The sequence below is a fragment of the Helianthus annuus genome, chromosome 14, assembly GCF_002127325.2.
Source record: "Helianthus annuus cultivar XRQ/B chromosome 14, HanXRQr2.0-SUNRISE, whole genome shotgun sequence".
Taxonomy (NCBI): domain Eukaryota; kingdom Viridiplantae; phylum Streptophyta; class Magnoliopsida; order Asterales; family Asteraceae; genus Helianthus; species Helianthus annuus.
The window spans coordinates 36,357,913-36,371,063 of record NC_035446.2 but is presented as its reverse complement, the minus strand read 5'-3'; the positions used below and the strand labels follow the sequence as shown (position 1 = coordinate 36,371,063).

General features: G+C 37.4%; 1 protein-coding gene across 1 annotated transcript; it reads right to left on the bottom strand.

Moving 5' to 3' along the window:
* Positions 1-8,205: 8,205 nt before the first annotated feature.
* Positions 8,206-10,938, bottom strand: LOC110940686 (pentatricopeptide repeat-containing protein At5g16860). The gene has a single exon (XM_022182239.2). It carries the CDS (start codon positions 10,542-10,544, stop codon positions 8,673-8,675), a length of 1,872 nt encoding a protein of 623 aa, XP_022037931.1. The 5' UTR covers positions 10,545-10,938; the 3' UTR covers positions 8,206-8,672.
* Between the last annotated feature and the right edge of the window lie 2,213 nt (positions 10,939-13,151).

Here is a 13,151-nt window from a genome sequence, read left to right as displayed (position 1 = left end):
GGCCGCCCCCTATGGCTCTTCCCAAGGTTCCAAGGCCAATCAAATTTCATGCAATTCTTTGAGTAATGATGATAAATGATTTTGGTGATTTTTAAAAGTAACTAACTCATTCTTTTAAAGTGATCACAACATTTTTTTTCAAGTAAGAGACTTGCACAATTTCTCTCAAAAATTTTCGGCCATAGAAGGGTTCCAAGGAGCTCTTTCGGTTTCGTTTCAAGTGATTAAATCCTAGCAATCTCAAGGTGTTTTGTTGGAGGCTTGGGGGTATACTAGCTTGAGGCTTTCTCGTTTGGAAGCTACCATTCAAGATTCATCATCATCTTCCATCTCCTTGCTCCAAAGAAAGGTTGAATTCTCAAACACCCTATGGTTGTATTTTGATAGCATGCATGTCATATATGGATCCGATTATTGGGTTTTGCATTTAAAATGGTTTTAAATCTTGCAAAGTAACATGTTTTAAATCCTTATTCCGCTGCGTTTTAATTTTATTCGGATAAAATTACTTTGATAAACATGCGAAAAACCCAACACAATCAACCTAAAAATTTATTTTTGGGACACATTGAGGACAATGTGTAATTTAAGTGTGGGGGGATGCTAAAACCTTGAAATTTTGCAAGTCCTAATAACAAGCCTTACACAAAACTCTATTAGAACCGCTAATCACCCCAAATTTTTTTTTCAAAAAAAAAATTCATTTTTTTTACTTGTCTAAAGTTTAAGTTGGGAATTCTAAGATTAATAAGGTTATATTTTTGCAAGTTTACAACCGATAGCGTCGTGATAAAAAGAACTAACATAAGAAAATTATGAAACGGCATGACAAGCTTAGTTAAAACTCGATTATATATACTTGATCACATAGAAAAACTCATTCCCACAAAAAGTGAGTTTTGAGCCTTTATTGAGCATACAAATACACATCTTTAGACTAAATGCTCATTTTTCGTTTCTTGTGTGAATAGTCACTTGGTTCTTACGACTCTAGAACTTGCCACGACGATTCATTCCCGGTCCTTACCAACTTAAACCCAAGTAAGTAAATGATGGAGGCATTAGGACTAACCCTTTTTCTTTCAAAACCATTATTTTTATTTTTCTTTTTACCTACCCAAAAACTCCCCCTAGTTAACCCCTTTTGAGCCTAAACCTTTCATTTCTTTACCCTAAAACACTTTTACCCACCAAACCCTTTTTATTTTTACCCTTTATTTTAGTAACAAGCTCGGTTTTCGTGTGACTAAAAAAAATGATGAAGTTAGAAATAAACAAACAAAGCTCTTAAAACAAAAAGCTTGTTTGAAGAAATACTTCATTAAAAATAAAAAGTCACTAAAACAAAATGTTTTACGAAAACCAACGCTTTTTACGCTTTTCGCCCTTTTCTACTAACCACTAACCCAACTACCCACCTTTAGCCCAAGCCTTTACCCAAAAAGTCCTCTTGATATTTACAAAGGTAACAAGTTAAAAAGGAGGAGGATTGATTGCTTGGCAAGCCTATGGTAGGAATAAGTTCCACGCCGCTCTCGAGTGATTCACTAAAAAGACACCTTCGGCCGAGTGTGAGCGATTTCTCCCGTGAGGTATGTGAACTTGTATATAAATGGAATTTTGAAAAGGCATGCTATGCCTAAATAAGTAATTTATCCTATGAAACGTTCTAAATAAATCATAACGAATAGGATTGTAAATAAATAAAAATAAAATCAAAAAGATCTTGGATTCCCGACACTCTATGACAAGCTAAAACATTCTCTTCTACCCATTCCATTTGGGAGTGTAAGCCACGTATTAAAGAGTTTTGCTTGCGGACAAGCAAAAATTCAAGTGTGGGGGTATTTGATGTGTGTAAAATGCAGCATATAAATTACATCAAATGAGGCGTAAAACTAACCCTTTTTAAGTACTAATGTTGGAAAAAGAGTGTTTTTGTCTTTCTTTTGTATTTTCAGGATTAAATGAGCTCAAATTCACAAAAGAAGCAAAAAGACAGCTAAATCTAACATAAATACAAGAAAAGGAACATAAGTGGATTGCCCGACCCCTCAACGGCATCCTCCCAAGCAAAATAGAGAAGGCAGAAGACTGAACACGCCCCGTGCTCAGCCAGCACGGGGCCGTGCCCAAGAAGCAGCAGAAAAGACAAACCTAAAGAAGATTCTATTGCCCACCACGGGGCCGTGCCCAGTGAACACGGGGGCGTGGCGAAAGTACAGCAGGCGCATTAATTGTAATTGCGAATTACAATTAATGAAGAGAGAGAGTGTCAGACAGGCACGGGGCCGTGTCCAGCGGACACGGGGCCGTGCCCAGCCTTCTGTTCAGCCTATAAATAGGAGTGATTGGTTTCATTGCAACTCATCCCTTGGCACACCACCTCTCTCACACTTCATCCACCACCCATCACCATCACAACACCATCATCCACCACCATCATCCATTGTCCATCATAGAGTGTGTGAGTCGTCTCGGGATCCAAGATTGATCGTAAGAGTTCTTGACAATCAAGGCCATGTTTGCCTAAGTCTCTTACATCACTTTGTGAAGACAAGTGTTTAGTATAATACTTTTTATTTTCAATCTTTTGCACTTTTTATTTGGTTTTGTATTAATGACTTTAATAACTAGTTGCTTATGTTGAAGGTGATCTTTCCTTATCGTTTGTCCGTGGTGTCTTGGCATTATTTTACTGTCTATATAAAATAAAAGATTTTCACCATTCATATCTCCACGGTCTATATGGAGGTATGTTGGCTACCTGGTCGGGGGTTAAGGGAACGGTTTGGTAAGGGTCTTGCCCTTGTTCAGCGTTTAGAGGTCCTGCAAGGGACCTGGGTCAAATTTAGTAGGATCTCCTTCAATACACATAGGTATTGGATGGCGGGGATCCAAACTCTTTGACCCCCTCATAAGTTAACTACTATTAATACTATAACCCGACTATTTAGGACTGTATCCTTGCTGACTCAGACTACTTAGTCGAGGGTAACGTCACCTCCAAAAGAGAGGCCTACCATAATTTGCATTAATAACTTAATTCATTATCTTTCAATAATCCGACCCTTTAGGATTGTATCCTTGCTGACTCAAACTACTGGGTTGAGGGTAACGTCGCCTTCAAAAGAGGGGCCTACTACAATAACTAAGATAATCTCTTAAACAAGTGCAAAAGTGCGAAAATAATCAAAGGTTATACTAATACACGAGTCGGATCCAAGTGATTCATCTTGTCTATCTGTTTTTATTTTTATTTTATTTTTCAGCATTTAATTAGTTTTCATTTTCTTAGTTTAAAAATTTTTTCTAACTTTTTGATTTGATTAGACGTTGAGGATAAACCGGTACTAAAAGCTCTTGTGTCCTTGGACGACCTCGGTATCTTACCAACACTATACTACGTCCACGATGGGTGCACTTGCCCATATGTGTGTTTAGTGTTAGTGAATATCGTGTTTTATAAATTTAAAACTTGGCTAAAAGTGTAAAAAAGGGATTAAATATACATCTAAAATATATTATACTACACACGCATCAACATATAAGAGATATAAATACATTTTCAAAACGTCACCAATAGTTCATCGTGTTTCAAAAATACATTTTTTAAGCAAACATGGATATCATTTAGCTAGTTGGCAGGGCCGGCCCTAAGAATTCGTGTACCCTGTTTGAGCTCGAAAAAATATGCCCTAGGCCTTAACGAAATTGGGCATTTGGCTCACTAAAGGTCTAAACCTAATGTCAAAGTACCAAAAAAGTAGTTTTGTGAGGGGGGCCATGTTGGTGTTTATATGGATGTACCCGATTAAAAAAACATTTTACATATACATATCGGGTTTTTTTTTATAAAAAATGTGCCCCTCGAAATATCGGGCCCTGGCTGGTGGTCCTCCCCGCCCACCCCTAAGGTCGGCCATGCTAGTTGGGTGATTGGATATATAAGACCAAATTGTGTAGTAGGATGATTTCATAGTCCTCATAGCGCGTTAAATATGTTTAATATGTTTTAGGGCACGAGTAGGTCGTTTCATGTAGACAGAGACTTTCCATTGTTATTTGCTTTGCACAAGAGTATCGAGGTGAGTTCATAACCCCCAGTTTTCCTAGTTTTACATTTTTATAAACGTTTTCGGGGGTGGAAAGACATGCAAGTTTTGCAAAAACACAATGTTTCGATAAACAAAAATTAGATATTCCTAAACCATTTCGCAACAGGATTTCAACGAACTCAAATGGTTTTACGAAGAGTTCATGCTAAACTTACCGGTTCTTACAACAATACAAGGTTTTCGAAGCATGCATGAGTTTTAATAACGTGGGAAAAGGCCCAATGACATGGGCAAAGGCCCAAGGACGTGGGCAAAGGTCCAATGACACACGTGAAACTCCCTCTCGTCATATTTCTAGAAGAGGTTTTCTCCTATTGAGCGGATTTGATTACCTGCAGTTATTAGTTCCTCTCCATAGTGCCTTAGTTTAGACATGTTTTCAGGGCCCATGGTTGGGTAAGCGTTGGGTAAGTAAGGTGGAAATTGTGGGATTTGTGGATAGGGATCTTGCATTAAGTTTTGAAAAGCCCAGTCATTTGTCCATAATTGCTCCATTAGATTTTGGATTGGTTGTTGTGGTATAGGTGCAGGAATCCTAGGAATTTCTTTCGGGTTAAATGCATTTGTTCTGGATTCATTGGTATTGGTTCAAGATAAAAAGGTATAGGTTCTGGACTAAACGGATTTGGTTCTATTATTTGGTCTAGGTTGAATGGTAAAATCGGTTATGTGTTAACAAGTAGGGTTAGGCTTACTTCTTGGGCTATAGGTTGAAATATATTATAATTTGCTAGTCAACAGTCAAGTTCCTCCCACAGTGGTTTGGTTACAGGGATTTGAGTTGTTCCCTCGGTTAAGGTTATGGTGGCTACTTTGTTTTTCTTTGTCTTCCTTTTTTTCCTTTTCTCTTTATTAAACCATCCACTTTTCTTAGGGGGTAGAGGTTCAATAGGTTCGGCTTGAAAAACTACGGGTTTATCTTTATCTCCCTCATATCCTGACTGACTTCCAGATTGTTCTTCATCAATTCCCGGATCGAAAATATTTTGGAAAGCTTCAGACACTTCTTTATCACTCATACCGTTGACTTAGAAATAGTTAAAAATAATGAATTCCAGAAATCATATATATATATATATATATATATATATATATATATATATATATATATATTATAAATATTTTGTATTCACAGAAAAACCACATAGGTTATTTTATATTAAATTCCTAACTTTATTGTTTAAGTTTAGGTACTAAAATAACACCTAAATGGCTTAAACCTATGGCTCTGATACCACCTTCTGTCACGACCCCCGACCCCACCCTAGGAGGGAGCCGTGGGTAGATACAGTAGTGGTACCAGTGTTTATTAAATTCGCAGCGAAAATTTCATCAGGACCGTAGTTAGGAAAATTTTAGAGTAAAAACACCAAAGTGTTAATATTAAGCTGATGGGATAAAACACATTTTTCAGCCAAAGGTTTTTTTATATAGGGATAACCATTATTTTTACAAAACACATTTCCTTTTCTTTATTCTTGTAACATAGCCACTTTATTTAAGCCTTCAGTGCTTCGTAGCATAGTCCTTTACTTTCACAGTAAGTTACCTGAAACGCCTTTAAAAACATTTTATCAGGGAAAAATACTAGTGAGTTCATTCAATTTGTACAAAAAGACACAGTATTGTAATTCACAGCATCAAGGGTTTTTACATTTTTTATATCTTTCAATTACTCAAATCAGTATTTGTCACGGTGGCAGTTCCTAGACTAGTAGTGTGTACAAAACCCCACATACCGGCAGTAATTTTAGAATTTTAAAACTAAATCACTATAAATACAACTTGGAAAATATTTATGGTTTTGTAAAATCATTTGAGTAAAAGAGAATGACTCACATTGCAGAATTAGGGTTTTTAGTTATTCCTGGTTTAAGTCTTGGGTTCCTAAATAAACACACAATGCAACACTTACTAGTGTATTAACCCAATTCTACTTTAATGATAATCACGAGATCGAAACCTCAACGTAGTTAACAAAGTATAGCCTTATTTAGACAGCACTTTGACATCCGTTGATTTGTTTTAGATCAATCGGATAGGGTATCGTACCAGTGATCGGGGTTAGCACACTTTTTACAGAGCAGAGTTTCAAGGTTTTAGGGTTTCGGGATTTGAAATAATAGAACGATAGAGCAAAAGAAAGTGAAAATGAAACTTAGCAGATTGAAATGTACATGAACTGCTCTCTTTATAGCCAAAAATGGAGGCCGCCGCGTCACGCAACCAGCTTCTCCATCACCTTCGCGTCGTGCGACGAGGTGATCAAGGGCATAGGTGGCATGAGTCACCACGTAAGCTTGCCATGTAGCTGCCACATGGCAACACGTGTCTTCAGGAGAAAAGGAAGTGCCACGTCACGCGACAATCCTTATGGATCCCGTCGCGTCGAGCGACGACGCCCAAAACTGGGTTTTCTCGTTTTTTTGTGCTGGTTTTCGTCGTACGCGTTCGGGGTCTTAATTATGACTTGTTGTGGGGCCTTTTTGAGGGTTGTTACACTTGGACTATATACTTATAAATATATATAATTATATATTAGAATCGAATCATAAAACCAACCAAACTCATGGTTGAATGTTATGTATTGTGGTCATTTTCATCTTGGATTAAAGTTCCTCAAACTACACTATGGATTCTAATGGGTGAATCGGTACTCATGAAAACATGACTAAAATAGTGTCCATATGAGTGCTTTAGACAAGATGTATTTTCTTGCGATATACATACTTATATACTACTTTAAACGCTTAATCCCTACTCAATACCGAACTCCGTAAACTCAAATGCCTCCTTCATCCTTGTAGGATAATCTCGGCGTTTTCCTAAACTCTCAAGACTCTCTGCTCACGTTTTGGAAGCTGTGCAAACTGTGAGTATATATGAACCATTTTTACTTTAAGTACACTTTTGGGGTGCAATATATATACATATCAAACTTTCACATACAAAAAATATTCACATGATTCAATCAAAAAATCCGTACACGCATGCTTAATACATTATACACTAGGATACTTGCATGCTAGAAGCCCCATTCTTGCACGAATGCTTGTCATTAAATTCACGAGTCAACCATAACATCTATAGCGCTATAGGGGTAGCACACCGCCCGTTTGATGGGTCATTATTAAGTATTCAATCGTTAAAAGTCTTGTCATTTTGATGGCGAGATTACGCTAGTGGAATCTTTGGGTTTACACGTATGCTAAAGACGTTATACACTAGGATACTTGCATGCTAGAAGTCATTCTTACACGAATACTTGTCATTAACTTCACGAGCCGACCTTAACATGTATAGCGCTATAGGAGTAGCACACCGCCCGTTTGATGGGTCATTGTTAAGTATTCAATCGTTAATAGTCTTGTCATTTTGATGACGAGATTACGCTAGTGGAATCTTTGGGTTGGCCCGTATGTGATGCATGCTAGTTCATGATAAGATATGCCTTAGTAAACGATTTTGCCATACGTAAGCTAGTAAACCAAACTTGTATGCTCACCAATGCTTTACGTGTTGACCTTTACTTTAATATATATTAAAAATATGATGATGATGATGCGTTGAAAAGAAATCTAGTAGGGTGGATCATAAACACGCCATATTTTAGATCATGTTTTGTTATTTAATTGTTATGTTCTAGATGTTGTATTTTCGTTTTTGAACAATGTACTTCTATTATGAAATGAAATTGGAATTGTTTAAATATTGTCACAAATATCAAGTTATGAAGTCTCGAGCAATCTCATTTTCGTCTCACTGCGATGTTTCCACCATCAGTTGTGGTGTGACATGATGGCGGCGACGACAAGTAATGGGTGTGGGTGAGAGAGATATGGTTATGGCAGAATTCAAGAGAGGGGGTGGGGGTTGGTGGGGAGAGTGCGTGATGAGAAAGAGAGTGAAAGAGGGTTTTATATTTATTTTTTTATTTTTTTTTTATTTTTTTTTTATTTTTTGGTTTTGATGACGGCATAGTATTAGATAGTTTGCAACGTTCTCCGTGTTCTACACACTTCTCATATGGTATTTCTTTATCACCCAACATGCAAAGCTAACATACACCCCAATATGTACAGGTTCATCACAAGAAAAAGAAACATATTACAATTAGACCAAAACTATCACTTTGTACAATTTAAAACCCCTCCAAATTTCCTCAATCTAAATTCACACGCTTATACCTTAATTTAACCCATAAAAAACTAAGAGCCTTTATAAAAATTTGTATTTCTTTATCGTTACGAATAGATGTAACAAAAAAGAAAAAACATGGGTGGGTTGGTTTCCCTACAAAACTTGGGTTTCTTTAATGGCCTACTTAACTTGAGCGAGCCAAACAAGTAAGCTTGCATTGGCTCGAACTCGGCTAGAAATTTAAACGAGCTAGCTTGTCGTTGCTCATTTACTTACGATCCGATTTCAAGCTAGATTCGATCCAGGAGCTATTTTCCTCAAGCAACCTTTTCGGCCAAGCCAAGAGCAAGGCATCTCAGCTTGAATCAAAATGATAGTTTCAAGGAACAATTTTTTTTCAAGCTTCCAATTGATTTATTGGATCCAAGATTGACCAGGTTGCTTTTTAATCCCCTTTTCTTTCATCAAACCCTTCAACTTAGCAGCCTCTTCCCATCTACAATCAGATGCAAAGGTTTTTGACATCAAAACATAAGGTCCAGCCGCAGATGGTTCTAGTTCATATAACTTTCTACAAACCCATTTTGCCATTTCAACATTATTATGTTGATGACAAGAAGATAGAAATGCTTTCCAAACAGCACTCATATGTGAAATATTATTCTCATAAATGAAACCCTTTATCTCGTTCAACCGACCCGCTCGACCTAAAAGATCCACCATACAAGTGTAATGTTCAACTTCAGGTTCGATACCATAAACGTCTTTCATTAAGGTAAAGTAACTACATCCTTCATCAATCAAGCCTGCGTGACTGCACGCAGTCAAAACCGCTACAAAAGTTACTTCATTTGATTTGATCCCCTCGTTCACCATCATCTCAAAAAGACGAATCGTTTCCGTCCCTTCACCGTGTGACGCGTAACAAGATATTATTGCAGTCCACAGCACAACGTTTCGATTATCGGATTCTTTGAAGATTTTCGAAGCAGATTGTAACCGACCACATTTGCCATACATGTCAATCATCGATGAACTTACAAACGCATCAGGCTCATGCCCACTTTTCAATATATAGGTGTGTATCAGTTGACCGAGATACAAAAGTCCAGCATCAGCGCAGGCAGAAAGTACACTCGTGAGGGTAAATTTGTCAACTTCACCATGCTCACTAACCATAAATGTAAAAACTTTCAGAGCATCTTCAATCCTATCGTTTTTAATGTACGAACTAACAATAGAGCTGACAGACACAGAGTCGCGTACAGATTGATTTAAAGTCTTAAAAACCATCACTGCTTTCTCCGTTTCACCGCATTTACAGTACATGTCAATAAGTGAATTCTTGATAAACCCATCAGATGTTCCAACTCTCAGCAATCGACCATGAATCTGCTTTCCTAATTCAACATGTTTCAAAGAAGATGCCAATAACAATGCTATAGAGAAGGTAACGTTTGTAAAAGCTGCACCTGTTTTCACCATCTGGTATAGAAGCTGCATCGCGATTCGTTCATGCCCGTTTTGCAAATGCCCATCAATAACGGTGTTCCAACTCGCAGCATTTCTAAACGGCATTCGCCAAAATATCCCCACAGCTTTCTCCAAATCGCCATTCTTCAAGTACGCACTGATCATTATGTTCCATGACACAATATCTTTAACACTCATCGACTCGAAAACCTTTGTAGCGTAATCGAAGGCCTCACATTTCACAAAAAGATAAAGTACAGAATTCTCCAATGTCATATCTAAACGCACCCCATTTCTCAATATCCAACCGAGAATCATCTTTCCGACATCAAGCTTATTTGCACCTGCGCAACACTTTAAAACACTCGAAAATGTGAACTGATTTGGAGTAATGCCGTGATTGATCATCTGGGTAAATAAATCTAACGCTAGATCATACCACCCAATTCGAGAAAACCCAGAAATAATAATAGTCCAAGATCGTACATCTCTCACAGGCATTTCATCGAACAGTTGGTGGGCATATATTAAATTACTGGACTTTACGTACAAACTCAGTAGATAGTTGTTCACATGTGAGTTATGAATAGAACCATTCTTAATTAGGGTAGCATGATTGATTTTCGCAGAGAATTCGTTGGTTGGCTTAAATGGAATTAGATGTGTGGTATCAGAATGATCACAATTTGAATGTATCCGGTGAAACCTAACAAGTGTTGTAGGGACGAAGATGTTTCGGGGCAGAAGAAATAGGGGTTGTGATTGTGATTGAATACAAGACAATGCGATGAGTGCACGATGAATTAGAGGCATAGCTACTGAATCATTATTTCATAAGTTGAATAATGGTTGGAGCAGGGGTGTATAGCTCACCAGACATTGGGAATCATGGTTTGTTCAGTAGGACATTTGGTGGATCTTCAAAAACCTGAACAAAAGGAAAACAAAAGGAGACTTGACAGTCGGAAGACAGAACAAGGATTAGCTTTTATAATCTTTGTACTATGTGAAACTTTGGTGGTCATTTGCAATTAAATGAGGGAGTATATTGAGCATGGTTGGAAAAGTCCTGCCTAGGCTCTGAGTACTCCCTTATTACTCGCTACAAGGTAGGTTACCGAGGCCTGAGTATTGTTTGCCTAGGACAATTACTCCCCGAGTAATCTCCGCCTAGGCCGAGTACCTCCCGAGTAATCCCGAGTACTCTCAAATCCGACTAGGGAGCCTAGCGACTTTTGCAACCATGATATTGAGTACACGGTCGCATTAACCCTAAAGATTAGGGTTTCTTATTTCTTGAAATCACCTAGAGGGAGGAGAGGATGGGTGCGTACGTGATTGAGGGGGGTGGCCTATGGTTTTTAGAACCATACATACCATATTTTATTAAACAATGAATTATTTTACATTTAGTATCAATCAACAATAAAGCTAAATTTGTTAACACAAACAAAAATATGACACATCACAACATTATCTTAACTTTCGTCTGAACCAAGGGTAAAGAAGTGTGTGTGCCTTCCTACATTCTTTTCAGTGCTTAAATTACCAACAGCAGACCCTAAGAATTTAAAGTCTCGCCTGCAGATATATGTTGTAAACACCAAAATAACCACACACATGATTAAAAAGGAGCCGACAAGGTTGCACCAAACAACCATTTCCAACTAACCATTTCCAATTGTCAAGACATAGTATCCACTTAACTTATCACAACCTCTTAATACCTGGATAAATATCACCAAACACATAGAGTCATAGACATAAATAAAGGTATATAAAAAAGAAGCAGCTTACCAGCCATTTTATAATTCACATTGATATTAATAGGGAGTGGATTCCTTAGATAAAAGCTACAAATAAAGAGCAATAATTTTAGAGTTATAATCTCAAGATAGTGTATAACCTTAATTTTTAAAGGTTTTAAGATGACTGCATATTTGTGTTGGTTGCCTTAATTTTTCTTTATAGCTTAAATGAATTGATTTTTTAAAAGTTGCAATTTTAGCCACACATTTTTTTATAAAGTGCTTGTTTTTAGTTATCAACTGTTAGGATCGGAGGCTCTCATGATTGTGTTTGTTTGTATAAATTGAGCAATCAGAATATATGAAATGATATAAAGTGCAGCGGAAATGGATACAAACTTTGTAAACCCAATCAAAGAGGAAAATAGTATGATAAACAATTGCTTCTCATTAAGTTGAATGACTGAATTACAAAGCAAATGATTACAAGCATGCTTACAATACTAAACTCCCCCCTCAGCCTGATACTCCCTGGTTGATCGTACAAGATGAAAGGAGATGAGCAAAAAGCTCGAAGCTCACGTAGAACAGTATAGGTACTGCTCTATTTATAGTAGAGTTCAAACCACTGAGAATCAAAGCTGACGTCACCATGAAAGTGACATCTAACAACCTAACAACTTGTAACTACTGACTGGTACAAACCTTGCATACTAAACAACTGATTACAAGATACAAGTTAAACTGCTGCTGTTGAATCTAAGCCGCTGTTGTGGTTGGGCAGTGGTTCACCTTTGGTTGATCAGGCCTTTGGTTCAACAATTGATGGAACCTTAAGGTTTATACATAGAGAAGTATGAAAGTACAGGGTTGTTTTTGTTTAGTTTAACTATGTTATTTGGGTCGAACTTGTAATGGGTTGGGAGGTCTCGAGTGGGCCTTGGTTTGTTTACGGTCCATTGATAGTAGTATATAAGTTACCCTTAGTAATAGTTTAAGGGTTGTTGGTTTTGCATAGAAGCTGTGACAGGCCACTCGAGATCTTGGTTTCGGTAATCTTGTATCAGTCATCGTTCAAGGTGAATGCAAGAGTATTTTGTTTAGATTATTGCGTTTGTTTATTTTACTGTTTTCTTGAATCCACTTGTGTTTGGTTTCCGCACTTACACAAGTTATTCTTGATATCATTGAGAGATCCTATCGGATTTTACAATTGGTATCAGAGCCAAGAAACCATTCTTGGTTCGGTTTTGATATCAATCAGATTCAAGAACATCAGTTGCTACTAATTTGGTTTTGGTGTTTGTTTTGCAGTGAAAATTGTTAAACATTCAAACTGTTCTTCGTTAAATCATTGAAAGATATTGCTGATTGTGGTTTGTGTGATTTCAGAATCTTGTTAGCTGATTTCTCGGGAGTTGGTGATCAAAGAAAATTCAAAGATTGCGATATCTTTGAATTTTTTTTTTTTGAAAAGTGCTGAAAATCCAGGATTACGAGTCAACAGTGTTTATCTCATATCTATTTTGCAGGTTTCGACTCGCAATCATTAGCAGTCTCGGCTTGTACTGTTCCAGTCTCGACTCGCAACCGATAATTGTCTCGACTTGTCCTGCTTCAGTCTCGACTCGCAACTGATAATTGTCTCGACTTGTTTTGCTTCAGTCTCGAC